This window comes from Quercus robur, chromosome 2 (assembly GCF_932294415.1).
Source record: "Quercus robur chromosome 2, dhQueRobu3.1, whole genome shotgun sequence".
Classification (NCBI taxonomy): domain Eukaryota; kingdom Viridiplantae; phylum Streptophyta; class Magnoliopsida; order Fagales; family Fagaceae; genus Quercus; species Quercus robur.
Window position 1 is genome coordinate 8,727,552 of NC_065535.1, and position 22,692 is coordinate 8,750,243.

At 33.4% G+C, this 22,692-nt stretch overlaps 2 protein-coding genes across 2 annotated transcripts; both read right to left on the bottom strand.

The window, feature by feature from the left end:
• Positions 1-8,461: 8,461 nt before the first annotated feature.
• Positions 8,462-11,294, bottom strand: LOC126712199 (arabinosyltransferase RRA3-like). The gene is made up of 2 exons (XM_050411430.1): positions 11,037-11,294; positions 8,462-9,739 (listed from the first exon to the last, which is right to left on the bottom strand). Exons 1-2 carry the CDS (start codon positions 11,220-11,222, stop codon positions 8,612-8,614), a joined length of 1,314 nt encoding a protein of 437 aa, XP_050267387.1. The 5' UTR covers positions 11,223-11,294; the 3' UTR covers positions 8,462-8,611.
• A 2,615-nt stretch (positions 11,295-13,909) lies between these two features.
• On the bottom strand, positions 13,910-19,683 carry LOC126712196 (probable protein phosphatase 2C 55). Its single transcript, XM_050411424.1, has 5 exons — positions 19,474-19,683; positions 18,181-19,101; positions 16,941-17,265; positions 15,303-15,452; positions 13,910-14,394 (listed from the first exon to the last, which is right to left on the bottom strand). The coding sequence occupies exons 2-5, from the start codon at positions 18,906-18,908 to the stop codon at positions 14,098-14,100; spliced, it is 1,500 nt and encodes a 499-aa protein (XP_050267381.1). The 5' UTR covers positions 18,909-19,101; positions 19,474-19,683; the 3' UTR covers positions 13,910-14,097.
• Positions 19,684-22,692: the final 3,009 nt, after the last annotated feature.

Below are 22,692 nucleotides of genomic sequence, written 5' to 3' on the forward strand. Positions count from 1 at the left end.
ATTATTTCACAAAACTTTGTAGTGTTGAAAGTTCATAATGAAGAGAAAATATACCATGCATCCAGTGTATGGTTTGTTGTATAAAGAGTAGGGATAGTTTGTTGTAGATTTAAAAAAAAAAAAAAAAAATATATATATATATATATATATATATATACATATGGGCTAATAATTATGAAATGAAATTCAACACACAAAATGGAAGAGTCTTGGTTGTGGCGTACCAGTTTTTGTTTTATAAAGAAGATGACAGATCGGCCACGTGGAAGTGAGATTCACTGTTTTTATTTATTTATTCAAGAGATAACATTAGAAGGCTCTCCATTTGGTTTTGTAAAAGAAACAAAATTCGCACAAAATACAAAAGAAAACAACAACAAAATTTGCCACCGAACATGTTTAGAGCTTGTTTATAATAATAATAATAATAATATATATATATATATATATATATTTATATAGTTTAATTGGATTTAAACTTTTTGGTTTTTTCACCCAATAATTCACTTGCTACAAAAATTAAAAAAGATAAATGGACACATGGCAAAAAATTGGGCTCCAATTAAAATCCAATTTAGAATCTAATTGGATTTGGATTCTTTGATTTTTACAGTCAATAATTAACTTGGCACAAAATTAAAAATTAAATGAGACACGTGGTGCAAAATTAAGAATTCAATTAAAATCTAATTGAATTTTCTCTACACTTTACTCTATATATATATATATATATATATATATATTTGCGTACATTGCTCATTTGATTTTCAAAGCTCAATAAATAATATAAACTAATCGCTAACCCGGGCAATGCATGGGATAAAATCTTATGAAAGTATAGTTTATATGTATATTAGTTAAAAATGATTAAAAAATCAATGTTTATTATATGAAATAAAGATACACATATTTTGAAAAAAAAACAAAACAAAACAAAACAAATTGTGTGTGTAAATATATATTTAAAGATGAAACAAAGGTGCACTATTTATATTTCTATCATATTTAAACTTTTATAAAATATGGAACAACAAAATACAACAACAATATTGACAAAAAGAAATTTCTAAGTTTCACTGAGGCTTTTAGGGAAAAAAAAAAAGCAAATAAAGTTGTAGGGGCACGTTTCGGGGTCCGAGCCCAACAATTATGTGGTTCTGGCCCAAGGAGCCCTAAACAATGAATTTGTAGAGAGTGGGTTACTAAAATTGGGCTTTGGTGTGTGAATGACGACCATCAAGGTATTTCCTGTGGGCCAAATTTAACAGAGAGAATTAATCCTTGGCTGAATCCAAGGAGCTTTTCCTGGTGCTTCCGATCTGTTTCGGGGTCCCTCTTTTGTTTCTCTTTGCTCCCTTTTTATAGTCGTTTTCCCCCCTCTGACTGGGGTCTCCAGGGCAGGTACTTGTCCCATCCACCCCTACCTCCAGTTGTTGGGAGTGGTTGTAAGGACAGAGAAGTATGGCTGTGTCAAGCACAAGGCACTGAATACAATAAGGGTTACCTTCCCTTGTACGCTTTCGTTCTATCTATCGTTTTTCTCCACTTTCGTGCTTTCCCTGCCTTGTGGAATGGTCTGGAGTTTTGCCATTTTTTTCCGTTACTTCTTTTACCCTCAGCTATATCCATCCGAGGAGGATTTTCCATATCCGAGGAGGGGTTTTTCCATGGACTGGACCCCTGGCCCAGTATAGATATTCAAACGGGCCTATCCGTCTTTTTCCCCCCACAGTAGCCCTTCAAAATCCTACTATTCGGCTCCTCGGACGAACAGGAGGGTTTTGGTGACATCAAGCCTTTGTTACGGTTTCCCAGGCCTTGCCTTCCATTAATGCCAGAGTCTCTTCATTTGCTTGAGGCGCGTTCTTGGCTATGGGACATTCTTTTAATCTATCCCAGCTACTCCTCCGTCGTTTCGATACACGAAGCGCGCTTTAATTAGGGCCCTTTCATGAGGTGACATAAATCCAGCGGTTGAAGGCTACTTTGGAATTCGAACGAGATTAATCTCGTTTGTAATTCCTCCCTGGAGTTTCGGAGCGAATTGATTGCCTTCAGATTCGTCCTCTATATAAGATGTGCAGTGAGAGATAGTCCCTCCTTAGTTGCAGAGTCCTGAATTTTCAGATTTCTATTTCCTCAAAAGTTCCCAAAGTCCCTACTACAAGAGTGACTGAGATTTTGGAAGCGACATAATCATGGTTGGGATGGGGGTCAAGGAACAAAGTCCCCTTCAGGAACCTTGGGTGTCTCCAAGATTCAGAATGGCCCGGTTAGGACAAGGGAGACCAAGGCTCAAGTCCTTCCTCCTTCTCGATAGGGCAAGAAAGGAACCTCTTTTTCCTTCAGCCAAAATCCAAAGCAGGTGGATGTCGCATCAGATTTTTGGTGCGACAGCATTGAGATTTCCCATCACTGGTACCATCCGCTCCCGCTCGATTATTGCTAATATGATTCTTGCTCGATTGCTGCCAGAGCTGGTACGGGGATTTGGCATTCCCGCTTCTTCCTCTCTTCCATCACTGGCGCCACCCAGGTGCCTCCGCTTCTTCTTCTCTTCCATCACTAGTGCCACCCAGGCTTGCCTAGTCATCGTTAGAGCAAAGTTGAAAGGTCTATCGTCCCCATGTATTTTTTATGTTATAATTTTTATTTTCAGTTAGCTTATGATTTCAGGCTTGTCTAAGCCCCTTCATGTATATTGTACCATCTCTTTATCTAATAAAAGATGATTTTATCCCATTTTACGTATCCTTTCTCTTTTGCAATGATTATCGTGTGAATGGATGTGCTTGTGTTTTCTTTTGAACCGTATGTAGAACCGATGACCTCGTCAGTAGAGTTATTTATCGAAATCAACGAGCACAACAGTGTCGACATTAAATAAGTTAACCATACAGGACTAACCAGGATAACAATCGCACGCTCCGTATTGCAAACGGAGTAACCGCCTAAGGACGTGCAATCTGAAATTAACTGTCCAAAGGGGTCGCCGGGCATTAGGGTCCTTTCCTTAGTTTCCGATGGTATTCGTAGCTTTAACTTGTTTTAGGTATATGATCCGAGGACCATGCAATACCCTGGTTAGCACTTAGCCTTTGTGTTCAATGTGCCTAGTTTCCCTATAGGCTTGAGTCCGAGGATCATGCAAGGCTTTGGTTCTGTCTAGCACTTAGCATTTGTGTTCAATGTGCCTAGTTTCCCCATAGGCTTGAGTTTGAGGACCATGCAAGGCCTTGGTTCTGTCTAGCACTTAGCCTTTGTGTTCAACGTGCCTAGTTTCCCATAGGCTTGAGTCCGAGGATCATATAAGGCCTTGGTTCTGTCTAGCACTTAGCTTTTGTGTTCAACGTGCCTAGTTTCCCCATAGGCTTGAGTCCGAGGACCATGCAAGGCCTTGGTTCTGTCTAGCACTTAGCCTTTGTGTTCAACGTGCCTAGTTTCCCCATAGGCTTGAGTTCAAGGACCATGTAAGGCCTTGGTTCTGTCTAGCACTTAGCCTTTGGCTATTAACTTCTCTCTCCATAGGGGATTCAACGGATTGGACTACTAAGCCCGCGAGAGTTAGCCCTTTGTCAGGTGCCCGGGGCAAATGTCTGACGTTAGAAGCCCCTAGGACCATGTTTCACTTAGCAACTCTTCCCGCGTAATCAACACTTTGAAGTACGGGCTTGAGTGGAGGCTGAGTGACAACAACGACGATGTGTTTTGGGAGACAAGGGAGGGGCTTTCGTGTAGCTTGTACTGCCGCCACAATGGTCTTTCTAATGGACTCCTGGTGGCAGGAGCTCGACCCCGCCATGATTGGTCATTGCATTTACTAACGCCCCAGCTCTTCCCACAGATAGCGCCAATTGTAGGGGCACGTTTCGAGGTCTGAGCCCAACTATTATGTGGTTTCGGCCCAAGGAGCCCCGAACAATGAATTTGTAAAGAGTGGGTTACTAGAACTGGGCTTTGGTGTGTGAATGACGACCATCAAGGTATTTCCCGTGGGCCAAATTTAACAGAGAGAATTAGTCCTCGGCTGAATCTGAGGAGCTTTTCCTGGTGCTTTCAGTCTGTTCCGGGGTCCCTCTTTTGTTTCTCTTTGCTCCCCTTTTATAGTCGTTTCCCCCCCCCCCCCCCCCGCCGACTAGGGTCCCCAAGGCAGGTACTTGTCCCATCCACCCCTGCCTCCAGTTGGTGGGAGTGGTTGTAAGGATAGGAAAGTATGGCTGTGTCAGGCACAAGGCACTGAATACAATAAGGGCTGCCTTTCCTTGTACTCTTTCGTTCTATCTGTTGTTTTTCTCCACTTTCGTGCTTTTCCTGCCCTGTGGAACGGTCTGGAGTTTTGCCATTTTTTTCCGTTACTTCTTTTACCCTCGGCTATATCCATCCAAGGAGGATTTTCCATATCCAAGGAGGGGTTTTTCCATGGACTAGATATTCAAACAGGCCTATCCGTCTTTTCCCCCCCACAAAAGTAATATAAAAATAACATTCTATAACACAAAGTATTCATCCAACAAAACAAAGATGTACATGAGAATAAAAAAATCAAGATATTTTAGTGACATCCATTACCTCTTAGCTTCTTTTTAACATTTACTCCATCTGTAAAAACTCTCATATGAAGAAGGGTTTGTAAAAACAAAAGGATAGAGATGGTAGAGAGAGTAAACTGCATAGAAAGTTTTAGTGTAATGCTGTATATATATATATATATATATATATATATATATATATATAGTTGTAGGTTAGTTTATTTAAAACTCTACACATTGTTGAGAAGTAGTTGTTTTAAAACTCTTCAGTTTGCTAAGTAGTGGTCAGTTTAAAACTCTCATTTTGACATAATTAATAATTTAATAAAAAAAATGATAAGTAAAATTGTGGGACAATCAAAACTTATGTGACAAATTATTAGAAGGTCAACTAATAGTCAAACTTCTTTAGTTTGTTTTAAAATTCTCCATGTTATTGAGTAATAGTTGGTTTAAAATTTTCCATATTACTAAAGTAGTAGTTAGTTTGAAACTCTATGTTGTTGAGTAATAGTTGACTTAAAACTCTTCAGTTTGAAGAGTAGTAATCAATTTAATAAATTAATTAATATAAAAAAAAATGATGTGTAACATTGTGGGACTACCAAAACTTATGTTTTTTGAAACCTAATCCCAACATGAGTATCTCTAGATTTTACTATTGCAGTCTAATTTTAAAAATTAAAAAATAAATTAATTAATTAATGAAAACCGTCAAGTGTTCTCTTCGTATGGAGATGTGTTCAATCAATTTATACTATTTGTTCTCAATTCTTCAATGTATCGTATGCTCTATTATTATCTTATTTTGTAAAAGAAGATTGGAGATATACTACCTATTGCCCTAACTTCAATAGGTTTATGATTACCCTTGTTCCTATATCACAGCCAGATTGTAACCTCAAATAGAGAAGACAAACATCAACAATATCTAAGTGTTTTATCTGTCGTGGGATTTCAATGTTATTCTAGGACTTGGAAAGTCATCTGATAATATGAGATTGTAAAATTGTATTGGGTACAAATATAAAATAATAATAATAATAAATATAGAGTTTCACTTCTTGTTAAATTTGGATTAAACAAAAATAATTTTGTTTAAAAAAATGATGAGTTTGAGTTTAAGTTGGACTTATTAGAGAGATAGAATTTCACTTCTTGTTAAGTTTGGACTAAACAAAAATAATTTTATTTGAATAAAATGATAATATTGTGCTAACGTGAAAAATTGTGAAAATTTCAGAGGTTTCAGTTTTATATATATACTAGTTTTATGCATGTGCGATGCACGACTTAGTAAAAGAATTATATATAAATTTTTTTTAAAATATATTTTTTGATAATATAATTAAATTTAATAACAAATAAAATAGTAAAAATATTTTATAGATAATGGCAAGTTTTAAATTTCTAAAAGCTCTTAGTAGTAATTTTATTTGAGGAACACTAATTAATGATTGGAGAGAAATGCTATATCCGATTGGACTAAGACATAACTTTATAACATACCAACATAATAACATTTATATTTAATTATAATGACTCGCTTGCATCTCAAAGTGTCAAATTAATATCAACACTAAACATGCTAGGATGTTTATGTTAATTAATGTAAATAAGCAAAAAATTAATATCAACATCTAATACCCTACTATTGCATGAATTATGATTAAAATTGACCTAATATTTTTACTTTAACCCCAAGAAATCATCCTGAATTTACAAATTAAAAACAACCCAAATTTATAAATAAATAAAATTTGAAAGAAAAATTCACTACAACATACACACACACACACACACACACACACACACATATATATATATATATACACACAAAGAAACTTTGAATTCATTAATTACAAACAATATAAATTTCTAAACATTAAAAAAAAAATATGGAATTGGAGTTAAAGTAAAGACACTCACATGAAAGTTGAATTAACTTTGACAGAAGGAGGACGAAGTGATATAGATTTTTGCATCACCTTAAATATCCATTATTTTTATATCACCCTTTCAATTTTCTGTCTCCATTCTTTGTGGAGTGATGCTCATTATCATGGTTTTCAATGCTCAAATCTTGGTCTCATGACTACCTGTGGATGTACATATTGGAAAAATCAGTAATAGTACTTTACTTTGTCAATATTTCATACACACACACACACACAGAGTACAAATTAAAAGCTACCCAAATTTATTTTTAAAAAAATGAAAGAAAAATTTACTACAACATTCACATAAAAATATACACACAAAGAAACTTTGAATTCAATAATTACAAACAATATAAATTTTTAAACATTGCAAAAAAAAATCTAGAATTACAGTTAAAGTAAAGACATTCACATCAACACAGATTTTTCAAAAAGCAAATAAGATTTTTGTTAAAATTAATTCGTTAGTTGTCATGGAAGATATAATAAATATACAAAATTAGATGAAATTTAACAAAAATAACTTAAACAAGAGGCAACCCGCACACAAAACATATTCAATTTGATGAAAAAAAAAATTAAGAACAAAATTTTATGAAAAAACAAAAAGAAGAAGGCAAATACATACATGCAAGTTTCATAGGTAAGGTATGAGAAGGAAATAATATCAACAAACCATAGAGTAGGAAAAGGGAAAAATACACCAAAATTGTATATATACCCCCACTTTTATATTAGATATATATATTTTATATACAAGATAGAATTTCTACTCTAGCCTAATCTAAGTATAGATGTGTGTGAAGCTTCCTTTTGGAGACTTGAACCCCGGTCTTTGTCCCCAACACCTCACAAGCATTTATACTTGTGGAGTGACCATTGCACCAAGAGTGCGCGGTAGTTATATTAAATAATTTTAAGTTGTGAAGAAGTTGATAACTTGATATGAACAAAAAGAAAAAAAGGAGTTTACCTAATCAAGAAGTTTAGGTTAATTACATATTAGGTTTTTTTTTTTTTTTTACTTTATCCCAAAAAATTAGTTGACGTTATTAGCTAGATTGTTATTAGATTTTTTTTTTAAAAAAAATTTTTGTTTGTATTAAAGTTAATAAATATTACTTTTTTTTTGTTACTTTATCCAAAAAAAAATAGAAGAAAAAATAAAACTTTTAAATTTATTACTATTAGAAAATAGATGGTGTAGGATAAATGTTTATCCAAAAAAAAAAAAAAAATACTAATGTAAGCTAAGAGTAAAATTGTTACTTTATAAAATTTATAAAAAAAGAAAAAAGAAAAAAAAAAGAAAAAGAAGAAGCTAATACAAACACTTATTGTTACTTTATCCTAACTCTAAAGAAGATGATAAGATCAAAAACGTTTTGTTTTTATCTAAAAATCTATTGTAGTTTAGTGCAGCCACTTGGTTCAACAATTATATTTATATATATATTTCCAAAAATCTAAAAAAAATCTACAATTTGGTGAAGTCATTTGGCGCAACCACGGAGTCTAAACTCAACTTTTTTTTTTTTTTTTTTTTTTGAGAATCATCTAAACTCAACTTTTATTATATATATATATATATATATATATAATAAACTAAATTTGGTAGGATATAACAGTAATATTGCCTTTTGGGCATCCTTTTGTAATTTTGATGGCCTTTAACCATCTCCAACTTCCCCACTTAGGTTTTCTGCCCAAATAGTAGAGATAGGTTAGGTCTCCCTCTCTATCTTCTTAATACTTAATAGTATTCTTAGGGCCCGTTTGGTATATGTGTTTAAAGTTTAAACACATGTTTTCAGTTTTTAAATAACATTACACGTATTTTCACATACTTTTTCATCCACATGTATTTAAAAAAAAAAAAAAAAAAACGAAAATTGTTGTTAAACACATGTACCAAACGGATCCTAATTATCCAAAAAATAATAATAATAATTCAAAGCAAAAATAATTACTATAAAAAATTAAAAACTAAAATTTAAATGGAAATTCAAGGGGAGCATTTCAAAGGATACTTCCTATGGCTCTCAGAAGGTGAAATGAAACTAGTCGATCTTTATCCAGTGAGTGATACAAAGAATTGAACAACTGCATCATCCAATGGTAAGGAGTAGATATTATGTAGTTCTATTTTTTCTGCCAAACAGAACCAACTGGGAAAGGTTCTAGTGCATCTTGCTTGCCATTAACATAGAAATCTACTATTGCATTCATCCTTGGAAGTTTATCTGGGTGGTAATTTACATGAACAATAACTGGCTTCAGCTTTTTAAGTCTTGCATCTTTCCTAACCATCTTGAAAAGAATCTTACTGTTCATAAAAAGATAGAAATCCAAAGTTCTCTTGGAAGCATGAAGCCCATCATACCCAGGATGTGAAGGATAAAAGAGCTCCTCATTGAACACTGCTTGGTCCCATGAGTCTGGATCCTTAGAAAGCCGACTAGCCACTCTATCTAACAATTCAATTGAAGGAAGTGTAGGCCTTATGTAAAAGAAACCAGAGTTGTAAGCCCATATCCTCATAGTATGAGCATATCGAGCCCAACCCATTGCAGGTTCATCAAACACATCATCAAACCCATAAGCTGTCTTATTATTGTAACCATCAGACATGGATTCCACATCCGAATCCCTATAAAGATAATCAAATGGGTTTTGCAAGTACACTATATCAACATCTGAGACAAGAACACTGTATCCCAGTTGTAAAAACTCTCTCAAAATGCGAAATTTCAGTCCAGACACAGCATGGTTATCTCCTGTTTTTCCAATTGAATCAATACCCTCATCTGGGTCTCTCTTGTAGACTGGAACGCCATTAGATTTGCATATACTTTCAATATGGTCATCTAATGCTACAACTAGATGATTAGGAATACCCACCTTCTTGATGCTAGTAAACCAGACCTCCAACATGCTTTGCACTTTTGAGTTTGCAATTGCAACTATAATTTCTTTATGAACAGCAACTTCTTCCAAGATCTTTGCTAATCTTGGATTCACAGATTCATCAGGAAAAACTGTTGGGTTAGTTCTCAAACCCTTGACAGTATTGAAGGGCCCAGCCTTGTGATTTTCACCCAAAGCCATAACCTGCTTCTGTGCATAATCTCTTCCTTGTTCAGCCAGCCTAAGCTGTTTCCTGAGAAACTTGAGCTTAATATTCAACTCAGCATTCTTCTCCGACAATGATGCAATTTCTAACTTCAACACGCCAATCCGTTCTGATGATTCACATGAGGATGAACCAGCCTAACAAACAAACAGTAGGGAAAAATTAAACACAGAACATGTGTGCAAGTTGGTGTGTGTAATTAACATTACCCATATATTTTTTTTTGATAGCGTAGGATCATTAGTTTCCTTTTGGTGTAGATGAATTTGAACTTGAGTCTCTTATTTAACAAGAAGATACATTTTTTAGAAGAAGGGAAAAAAAAAAGATTTTATCAATTTAACTAATTGGAACCTACCTCATGTAAGCATTTATATCTAACCATGTGAGGAAACTGTAATAGCCTAAGAGCATTTTCTATTAAAAATAAATAAACACAAGCAAACAAACCTAAGAGCATGAACATCATCAAATGATAATGAAAAATAAGGAAGAAATCTTAATTCTAAGGCATCCTTTTCGAACCCCCTTTCATATGATTCTAATTTTTTCTTATATACCATTTCAAAATACAACTCCATGAGAGCAATATGCACAATAAATAAAATAAAATAAAATAAAAACAACAACAACAACAACAACAATGTGGATTGATGATCAAATAGAATCTTGAGTCTTGAACGCTGATTCGATTGTTATACGTCACAATAACTTTAAAGAAAGCCTATTCAAATTTCATGGTGTGCCATAACACGCAACTCATAACTTGTTCAAGCCAAGCTCATGTGTGTGCACAACAACATGTCTATTTACATAATAAATTTCATAAGTCTTGAGTTAATTAATTGGTTGTAATTGACGTACAATAAACAAAATGAATGTGGGCTCGTACAAAAGTAATGTTATATCAATCATAATTTGTCATTTCAACTAGTTGTGAAAAATTTGTGAGTAACATTACTCACACAACAAAGGCAACACCTTAAACAAAATTTGTGATAATTAAAATAAGAGCAATTCTTGCAAGTATTAACAACAAACACTGTTTGACACCACCATATGAAGTGAACATTGTGGGTTCAAACTTCAAAGTTCTAACTCTAATTCTAACAAGCCAAACAAAACAAGGCAGAAAGAATTCCACCTAAAAGTAGATTCAGTCCCTTGTGTTCACAAGTTCAAACTGATTATCAATTACTTCTAATGGCTTACACATAATGATTAAAGTAAACAGTTTTTTTGTTCCTAACTCTTTATGTAAATAAATTAATAAAACTTAAAACCCATATTTTATCGAAGCCAATTGAAAATAAGTAATAAGATATTAAGCTTATCAAAAAGAAAAAGAAAAAGTAATAACGTAATAAAAACCAATTAATAGGAAAAAGAGGAAATAAACTAAACAGTGAGGTAATTGAGCAGCAAGATCCGAACCTTGAGATTTGTTTTACCGAATGGCTGGTCTTGGAAAGGTGAATAGTAGGTGAAGAGTTCGTAAGGGTACAAGAAGGCAAAGACACAACCAAGAACAATTCCGATCACAATGGCTAAGGTGATTTGACATTGGACGTTTTCCTTGCTCTTGTCCCTCATCAATGGTCCGTCTCTATGATCCGCCATGGCTTCTATAAATTGATAACACGCTAAGTGAGACTTCTTCTCTCACTTTTTACTATTGCATTAGGTTATAACTTATACCAGTCTCATTCTTTTAGGCACTATTGGACTTTCACTCACTCTCTCTCAAACTGTTCATTCTTTTTTAGTAAATGGAGTTTGACCCTCAACACCAAGAGTAATGTAGTTTAACCGGTTGGCATATTCTAATTTTTCCAACTAAGATATCTAGTATTTAACATTCTATCTTCCAACTATCGAATTATCAAAGAAATTAACCGTCTTTCGAACTAAAACTATGTTTGCCCGGCAGTTTTAAATTGCATTTAAAAAACATTCATTAAATGCTCATTTAAGTGCATTTATGAAATCAGTTTTATCCATTAATAGCAACATCAGTTTCTTTGCTAAAATTGAATTTCAAATCTAATGCTAATAAGTTTAAATACACAATAGTTTTGACTCCTTATTTTTTAATGTCAAACTTTATCTTCTACGGTAAGTTGGCAGAGTGGGTTCCAGTTAGCTTGACTGGTAAAGTCTCTAATGGTTGAATAAGAGATCTGAAGTTCAATTCTCCAAAAATCGATTAATGTCTTGGTTTGATCATAAAGAATTATCATTAATAGCGGACGCCATTATTGTTACTTTCTAAAAAAACAAGTTAGCTGAAATAAATAGTAGTATAGTACCTACTAAATGAACGTTTTAAATATGGGAAGTTAATAGCATATATTTTGGGGCAAATTACAATTTACCCACTTGTGGTTTGACCGAAATTCAAGTTGTCTACTTGTGATTTAAAAGTTAACACTTTACCCATCTGAGGTTCACTCTATTAGGATTCTGTAACTCACTTCTATACTTTCATCGTTAAAAATACAAAAAAACATAACAAAAACTTAAAAATCAAGATCTAAAAGCATATTTCTTAAAATGGTGAAGTAAGCTTAAGAACATCCTTCCTTTTCATAAAAACATTTTCAGGCCTCTCAATTTGTAGTGTGTTTGATTTGGCAATGAGTGGGCCAAGAATATGATTAGGTTGCCCTTCAATTCTTTTGGCAATGAGTGGGCCAAGAAGTGAGAGTAGCCATGAAGAACCATGATACTTAGATCCTGCACGGGGAGACCTTCAACCAAATATTCATTTTGTGAACATTTTGTATGAAACCCAGAAAATTAGCTAAACTAAAATCAACCCAGAATTTAGAAACTAAAAGCTAAACCCACAAAATCAACCAAAACTCAAAGCTAATGACAGCCAAGTTCTGATGTCTTTTTCTTACCGTATCTAGTGATAGCGTGGAGGAAGCCTTTAGTTTTATCTTTTCCTATTTGTCTCTTGAGTTGGCTCACTAGAGCAAACCCAGGTGTTTGTTCTTTTCTTTATATTTGTATATTTGTATAAGGTTACTTTTTTACATTAATAAAGTTTCTATCTATTATCTCAAAAAAAAAAAAAAAAAAAAAGTGAACCTAGAATTTTTGAACATAAATTTTGAACATAAAAAGTGAACATAAAAATTAAACCCATAAATTTTGAACATAAACCCACAACCACTGCAACCAAAAATTAAAACCAAATCAAACACACCACAAATTTCTTTTTCAATCTTTTCTATCCTCTTTGACGGTTTTGTTTGGATTCATAGGCTTGAGATTTGAGAATGTTCTTATGAAGAGGAAGGATGTTATTAAGCTAAAACTTCACCATTTTAATAAATATGTTTTTAGATCTTAATTTTTATGTTTTTGTTATGTTTTTTGTGTTTTTAACAGTGAAAGTACAGAAGTGGGTTACGGAATCCTAACGGAGTGAACCTCATGTATTTTAAATCACAAATAGACAACTTAAATTTCGCTCAAACCAACCATAGGTGGATAAGTTGTAATTTGCCCTATATATATTTCGCCCAAATCACAGGTAGGTAAGTCATTTACTATTTGATTTGAAATCTTTTCATTTTTTTTAGTAACAAATTTCTTTTATTTCTAGTGTTTCAAAACACTTACTGCTCTAATTCTTCTTCTTACTTTGAAAAATATTATCTTCGTAACTCTATGGGCTTGTTTGGTAAGTTGTTCTAGTAGTGTTATTTAAGTGTTATAGAAATATGTATGAATGAAAAAATGTTTTGGAAATACTTGTGTTGTTTAAACAACGAAAATGCATGCAATGATAACATATATAGAATTTTGGGCACAGACGTCAATCAATTCAATTAGAAAAGTTCTTTTAGAATTTTGAGCAGGCTGTTACAGTTTGGACTGTAAAACTAGAAATACTGCTACTAGTCTAAACTTTGAGGAAAAGCCCTTTACATACTGGGTTGGCTGGAAAGGGGATCAGAATGAAGCTGCTTTGTGAAGTGACCTTAATATTCTCGGCAGTATGAGTGAGGTCTTCCCAATGAAGTCACAGGACAAGCAAATTCTTACAGACAAAGAGCTTGTGAAGCTGCTTTTCAAAGTGACCTTAACATCTTGTCAGTATGTGACTGTGTGACACTGTGATGTCTTCCAAATCAGGTCACAGGACAAGTGCATTCTTACGTACATGAGTTTGCGCATGACAACAAAGCATAATGAAATGAAACTAATATTGCTCAAATCACAACTTAACACCTTAGCAAAAGTTGTGAAAAAAAAAAATGTCTCTAGACTTGCTTGAAGATGAATCATCAGTGTACAGTGGCAGCAACGCAATGGAGAGAATTGATTAAGAGCTCAAACCAAGAAATGCTATTTTGTTTTTACATTAATGAAGGGCATAATACACCCGTATAATGGCAAAGAGAAGAGTTTGATTCTACAAAAAGCCTGACTTGAAGCGCAATAAAATTGAAATAGAGAAAACTATATACACGAGAGTGACTCATTCATCACCATCACTCTTGATATATGAAACGACAACAGTGATGTCATCAAGCTTGCCACCATAATAGCGGAACCCAGCATCTTGAGCAGCAGTGGAAAAAGGTGTCTGCCGGTCTCTGTCCTGTGCTCGTTGGCGTGCCAGTGCCGCTATCTTCTGAGCTGTCACCTGAGGCCCTAGGCCAGCTCTCATGGCATGAACAACTATTGCAGTAATCTCAGTGTTGTACAAGTTGTCAAACAGTCCATCAGTGCCAGCAATTATAACATCTCCCGGAGCAACAGCAATTGTAAAAACCTAAATCAAACATACACCACTAGTCTCAACAACACATTCTATAATCAATAAAGTGAGTTTAATTACATATTAATAAATTCATAATTATTCTGTCAGTCACCCCTGTTTTTTGTAGTAGAGCACTAGAGTTCTACAAATAGAAAAAGATACCTGAACACAGTAAATTAAATGCCTATCAACCAAGATTTACTTCAGGATATGAGAAAACTTTAATTTAAAAAGAGATTATATTCAATAAATATGTGGTGTAAAACCCAAGTTTTACTCCATCAATCCCAATATGCCACATCATCATATTACATATTAAAGAATAGGCACAACAACACTCAATCAATTCTAATACCTATTTGAAAATCTAACTTAATTGGGAGTTTATTGAGATGTTATTATGTGTGGTAGGAAGTATTAAATTTTAAGAAAAAACCTGATGTGGATAATGTAAAACATTGTAAAACATGGGCAATCTCTTATGCGTGGCAATCTCTTATTGGATAATGTAAAACATGGGTTTTACACTCCACCCTTGCCAAATTCGGACTCTTAAAAAAATCATGATTAAGTAGAAGCAATTTAATTAGGAAAAATTTACTAGAAACATTGTAATTAATGGCATCACCCAGGATATTAGCTAAATAATAATAAAAATATTCAGGATATTCAGGAAAATAGTGTGATAAATAATATCAGGTATCACATGAATGCTAAGCTATAACACATCACTTTACAGTGACAGTGCAAATATGTTCCCTGAGGAAAAGTTTTAGCCCTCCCACAAAATATACGAATGACATTCATTCCTTAAAAATATATAAAAGGAGCATGATAAATATTTTCAGTTTCAGGCTACAATTTGGTTCCTCATAACTAACATTTGCAGGAAGAGGAGAGAGAGAGTAATGGGCACAGACCTGACCAGAGCTAGGTAAATCACCATTATTTCCACTTTCCAGTTGATAGGTGAAATTAAAATCATGCTGTTGCACAGGAGATCGAAAAACGGTGCACCCATCCCGGACCACCATAAAGCCACTGTCCCCTAAATTAATTGCATTAACACCCTGGAATGAAAGAAAGGAAAAGAAAAAAAGCATTTAATTATGTCACCATCTAGTATGATAAATTAGAAGACTCCTTATTTCAAGCAAGTAAAATTCCAAAAGGTTCACCATTTATACAGGGTCAAGAAAGAAAAAAGTCTTCAAAAACTAGACAACTCATTCACTCCCTCAAGTAACAAATGATAAAATTCCTCTAAATCAGGGGAGAAAGTCACCTAAACCCTCCATAGCTGATTGATGGCAGAGTGGTAATATTATTGGAAATAGAATATCTTGGAAGCCTAATGCTAAAACTATAGGTCGCACAATATCTATAAAGACTCTATGGTCTAGGAGAAACAACCAATTCTGGATCAAAATTAACTTTCTTAAGGTTATAATCAATAGTTAGCAACCATAGGTATAATTTATTTAGTTTGTAACTGTAGTTCAGTTATGGGGCCTTTGTGTTTTGTCCTTTAACTTCATTTATTAGTCAAAATCCCATCAGAACAAGAGCCCACACTATAATACCTAATATCATTATTTCTCAGCACCAAAAAAGAGCATATTCAGGATCGTTTTTAGAGTTTGTTGATTTGAATTTGAAGAGCCTTGGTTGCTATATACTCTTCTTTTCTGCTGACTGCTGCATCATTACTGCTTAAAGGCAGTGTTCATCCCCAGTGATTGTCCTTTCTTGATAAAATACAGCCCCAACCATGTCCCTAAGCTAACACCCTTTGAGACCCTAAAACTCAAAAGTATTCCCCAACCTTTTCAGCCATCAGTAAACTCATTGTAACCAACCTTAATACACAAACATTTGTTGCTGTCCAAAACTCAACTAAAATTCTCAAAACTAAACCCTTTTTGCCTTTTATCATTAACCTCAAGCCTACTCAAATCATTATGAATCAACAAACCCTAAGCCTTTCTTTAATTGTTATATACCCACTAATCATAATTTAGCATAACTCTAGCCCATTGTACAAAAAATAGTAAGCAGCTTATTAAATCCATTCTACATCACTTGTGGAAGGAGCTGGCTCTCCAAATAAACCAAACGTTTGAAACTTGAACTTGATCCAAGTGTTACAAGTCCACTGAGCCACCTCAAGTCACTCCTGTCAATGTCAGTGCTCAAGAGCATATATATTGTATAGTAAATTTTAATGTTACTTCCTCAACACATAACACAACCCTGAGTTTTTATAATTTTAATTCTGAAAAATCCGATGAAACTTACTGCCTTACTGGATTATCATAAACTGAGATTATCATGATCATACACCAAGACATAAATCAGCAGAAAAATCCAAAAGAAGTAATAAGAAAATCATCTGCAAACTAACATGATAAGAAAACTCCAATACCTTGAACAAGTCAGGCTACAATTACACAATGTCTTTTAAAAAATAATTTACTGGTTTTTCAGGAAAATGGCCAAATAAATCCAGAAACTAGAGACAGGCATAAAGGAATGGCTAAAATGGAAGAAGTATATACCTCTTCTGTGAGTGCTATGATGCATGCTGTTGAGGAACCTTTAGCTTTTGTGATTGAGTGAGCTTTCTCCAGGACCCTAGCAGGATCAATTGAACCCTTGGGCTCCTCTTTAACAGCATTTACTGAATGGGACATAAGTTCCCGGGAATATTGTCCAGCATCAACACCCAGATCTGCCCAGCCACCAACACCATCTGCCACCCCAATTGCTTGTTCATCAACACATATAAAGTGCGCATCCTCCCCACCAGTGTCTTCTTTATCAGGATGAGGCAGATAGCATGATCCTGAAAGCAGTTTCAGGGTTTTGCCTGCTGAGTTCTTCCTGCAAACAAAGCCAAGCAAAACCATAGATTTAAATTCCAGCACTTTACTGCATTACCTAACCATGTTAGGTTATTAAAAACCACGATAAAATATTTTCACCAGAATCCTGTTAAAGTAAATAAATTCATTAAAAAAAGCACACACCCCAACTACACAGGAAGTATACAAAGGATGTGCCAAAAATAAAGAATTTAGATCCAAGAATATATTTTAAAATTAAAAGGTCTTAATATTGAAGTGGCCCAAAATTTTTTTTTTTAAAAAAAGTGGCTTCTCTTAGGCTAGCTCAAAAGCTCCTACACTAACCAAGGTGACAACAAATTAGCTCTTCATACAGTGCAAGTACCACAAGCAGTAGTTCTGGACCATGGAGTTCATCCTATACAAGCCATTGCTCCTCCAAATTCTCCATAACGATTGAAACTAGTAAATTATATAAGTAAATACGAAGAAGACAAAAAAAAAGTTTTTAAATGGCAAAGAAAAATCAAATGTAAGGTGGCTTGTTTCTAATACAATTATTAAAAAGAAAAAAGAAAGGCAGTATATAATCCATGAAGGAAAAGAACAACTGAGTGAGGGAGAAAGAGAGGCAGCTTTCACTTGTATAACATAACAATGTAAACAGAGACTATAAAAAATACAGAACAAAAGAAGAAAAAGTTACTGCCATTTGACATGGGTAGGGTTCAAGTATTTAATAGAAAATGATACACAAATAGGGTACCCTCTCTCTGTGGCTAATTTACATATGCATGTATTGGCTACAATCAACTGTACATATGTCTGTGTGTATACTTCAGATGACAACTACTTCAAAATTAAGCAGAGCATATCTCACAAAAAAGAATGGAATGAAGTTCTAGCAAACAACTTGAAAAGAGAAATATGGAAACTACATCAGTGAACATACTGTTCAGATGAATCTGTAGAATTTGCAAGCTGTTCCTCACGAGCAGAATTATCAAAGGACACATCAGGGGCAGTCCCAGCAGAGAAACATGTGGATGATGTGCTATGAAAATCTCTTGGTCCTGACCCCGTGTATGGGTGAGAAATGCACCACCTCTTCACAGCATTACATATGAAGTATCCATAAATCACATTATTGTTGGGTTGCTCACGTTTTTTCAGACTCATACTAGCTTTTCTGCAGCTCTCGGAACCTCTATTGCTGTAAATGATACTGGAACTATCTGTTGTTAATGAAAGTGGCTTATGCCTTGAAGCCAAATTATCTAAGGAACATTCTCCCAAAACAGCTCTGGAACCACAAGCAGCCATAGCTTTATTCAAGTGCACAGGTTCAGCAAGCGCGCAATCAATGTGATACGCACAGACCTGAAAGGAAGGCCCAGACACAGATGGAATAGACAGCATCCGCGAAAGTGCTCCAACAACAGAGATATTCCTTTTTCGGCTAACTAACTCCGATCTTGCAGCATAGACAGTTCCAGGTCTTAACAAAACGTGCAGGTCTGTATGAGTCGAAGATGATAAAGTACTGAACAACCTAGAACTGCCAAACAACGATTTCCCTTGCCCGATTACCACATCGAACGGGTCCTGTAACCTAGCTTCTTGCCCTACAATCGACCTCTGGATTGCAGTTATTAGTCTCGAAAAATTAGTAGATGGCATTTTACCCTCTTAAACAAAACACTTTCAACTCAGTCCTTTTGCAAAGACCACTATTTTTACCACTATATACATAAGAAAATTTCATAACTCCCAGTACATCTATATGATTAAATTACTTAACAATAATAAATAAAATAAAATATTAAAAAAAAAAAACCCTTTTTCCTTCAATGTACCGCACCGATTTATAAACCTGAAAATGGAAATAAATAAGTATGGAATTCAGTAAAACAAACCTAAAATAACACAGACAGCAAAATAATTTAAAAAAAAAAAAATGAAAACATCACATCTAAGATAGATAAACCCTTAATTATCAACATGAAATGAAACTCATTTACAGGAACAACTGAGTTATTATATGATTGAAAGTGATAACTGATTTGCCAATTAATAACCAAAGCCAATATATCCAAAAAATAAAACCCAATAACAAAAATTTATTCAAATGGCAGCTACAGCTAGATACAATTCCTAGCAATAATTAATGAAATGAAATAAAATTAAAAAAACAATAAATAAAAAGGGTAACCCAGAAATTGATAGGTACTGATAAAACTCGTACCGTTCCTTCACAGTCGGAGCAATATTTGAAACGAAACCCTAAACTTTATAAACACCAGAAAAACCGAGCCTTATATATAAAGGCAGAAACTTTGGAGGTTAGGTGCGTGAGGGACACAGAGTCACGAGGTTTTCTAACTCTTTGAGATTTCGCAGCCTTTGAGGTTGGAAAAAAAAAACAAAAAAAAAAAAAAAAGAAAAAAAAAAACAGAGAAAAAGACAGTCGATAAATTTCTTTGGAAGCTGCTAATACTAAAAGCGATGAAACCCTATTTTTTTGGTGTTTTTACCGACATTAATGATGTGCCATTATAACGATGTTTGGCGTTTTGACTGTTTTGACAATGGATAAGGTGTGGTATTTACGAAAGGTGTCTCAGTGTTTTTTGCACGTGGGGAAGGGTAGTTTGGTCTTTAGGGTTTAATAGAGTTTCAGGCTGGTACGTTGTTCGTGTGCTTTTTTTTTTTTTTTTTTTTTTTAGATTCATGTTTTTTTGTTTTTTGTTTTCATCCAAATTTGTAGGAGTTTTAAGGAAATGGTGTGGTGTACTTGCCTAGAGAAATTGAGAGAATTCAAATGGTGCTTGATATTAACGTGTACCGTAGATTGTGGGGAATATACTTTTATATATTCTTCTTATTTGTAAACAAGTCCTGGACCCTCACTTTTTTATTTGTGATGTAACCTTCACATTTAACTAAGTTTTAAACAGTGGATTTCAGTTAGCTCAATTGATAAAGTCTTTTATGGTTGTATAAAAATTTGGGTTCAATTTCCACTTACACCAAAAACTAATTGATGTCTTAATTTGATGATAAAAAGTTATCTTCAGGAGGAAATATCATAAGTTAAAACTCTCTCAAAAATTAAGTTTTAGATAATATATCCCTTTCTTTAAAAAAAAAAAAAAACGATAATGTATCCAATTTCAGGAAAAAAGAAAAGAAGAAAAAGAAAAGGAAAGATAATGTATCCAAATTCCTTTTTCTTTTTTTTTTTTTTTTTTTTTGAGAAAGTCCAAATTCCAAAGTTTACCGCAAAAGGAGATAATGTATCCAAAATTCTATCCAAAAATAAGATAGATGGTGCATCACCAAAAAAGAAGAAAAAAATAATCTTCTCAAAAAAAGAAAAAAAAAATACTATTTTTGAAATGGAAGTTAAGGGTTTTAATGAGTTTGATTCGGGAATCCAACCCAAGGGTTTAAATATTGACAATTAACAATTGGATTATCGATTGAGATTGAAATTTACATTGTTAGTTACTCTCAACAATTAGGGAGAAAACAGTCAAAAAAAAAAAACAATTAGGGAGAAAAGGCATTTGCTTTCGAAAGATCTCAGCCTCCCATTATTAGATTTGATTTTCGTCACCGAAATTTCAACCTCGTAGATGTCAAACTAGCCTACCATGGCCACGATCAAAGCTGTTTTGCCTGCAATTATATAGTGTACTCAAAATTTTATAATATCAAACGGAAGGATTTCTATTACTTTAATGTTTACAATGGAACATTTTTAAATTTTAGGATTTAATATTAGATCATACAAACTTTAGGCAATTCTAATAAAGGGTGGCCACTTGATAAGAAGAGTGTAACTATTTTTTGCAAAAAGAAGAAAGATAATTGTCACAGTCACAACCTAGGAGCATTAGTATTGGTGGTACTAAAAAAACTATATTACTATGTTTATAAAGGAACTTTTTAAAAATTTAGGATTTAATATTAGATCATACCAAACTTTAGACAATTCTAATAAAGGGTGGCCACTTGATAAGAAGAGTGTAACTATTTTTTGCAAAAAGAAGATAGATACTTGTCACAATTACAACTTAGGAACACTAGTATTAGTGGTGCTAAAAGGCTATATTGTTATTTTTAGTACCACCAAATACCAAAATGTGGCTATATTTGTGGAGCCAAAGCCATATTTTTTGACTCCACAGCTACGGTACACAGCTACTTTTGACTATGCATTATAGCTCATATATAAAATAAATAAATAAATAAATTGTTGTGTTCATATTGCTTTTTAATAATAAAAAAATTTCTTTTGGTTGTATTCACACTACTTTTTAATAAATTTTTTTATTATTTTAATCAAATAGCTAAAAATATTGATTCATTGATATTAGGTGTATTGTAAAGTGAGAAGGTAAAGTAAATAAGGGTCATGCTAACTAGTGCCCTTAGGGCATTGGTTAAGAATCCATTTTAAGAAAGTTTTAACATCATTTTTATGAGAAATGAAAAAAGCTGTCAAAATATTAATTGTTTTTTTTTTCTTTTCCCATAAAAACTTTCTTTAAATAGATTCTTAACCAATGCCTAAGGGTACTCGTTAGCATTTCCCAATAAATAAAGTAGCTTTTTGTGGAGCCATATTGTTGAATTTATGGCTCCACCAATGTGGGTGTTCTAGTGAAACCAACTCTAAGACAAAATTACACTTTTAACTTAAAATTTTATTGTTGTTTAATTGTTTTTATATTAGTCTCTTTAAGTTTGCAAACTTGGGGTCAATTTAATTTTACCCCAAAGTTCAAGGAGTGTGTTTGTATTTTTTTTTTCCTTCATATAATTACAATAGATGCAATTATCCTTACAATTATTGTAAGTGATAAAAGGGAAAACAAAGCAAGGTTTGTAGTCCTTACATTTTATAGCTTGTAGTTTAAATAATAATTCTTAGCTTTGTATCATTGTTGATTTTTGTACTTGTCTAATGTCTAAATATTATTGATTAAAGATAAGTTTAGAAATATCAAATACTTTTGTCAATAGTTACACAATTTGTCTAATTTTAATAAATATATATATATATATATATATATTGTAGTGCACATATCAAGGTTATGTAGCATTTAATTTACATTTAATTTTGACAATTTTCTATTTCCAACACTGATAAAGATAGAGATCCATCTTGATTCACAGTTTCCAATTTTTTTCTTGATTCTGATGGATTGCTAAAAAACAAAAAAAAACAAGTTTTCGTATATAAGTTTTGCACGCTATGGTATTTTGTGCATAGGAATAGTAAAATATAAAACATAAACGTTTCCAAATTGCTTTAACATGCAAATTACAACAAACCCACTCTTTAAAACAATAGCCCAACCCTCTCTCAAAAAAAAAAAAAAGCCCAAAAAAAATCACAAATTACATCATCAAACGTCGATCAATTTTTAATTTTCATCCCCATAGTTTCAATTTT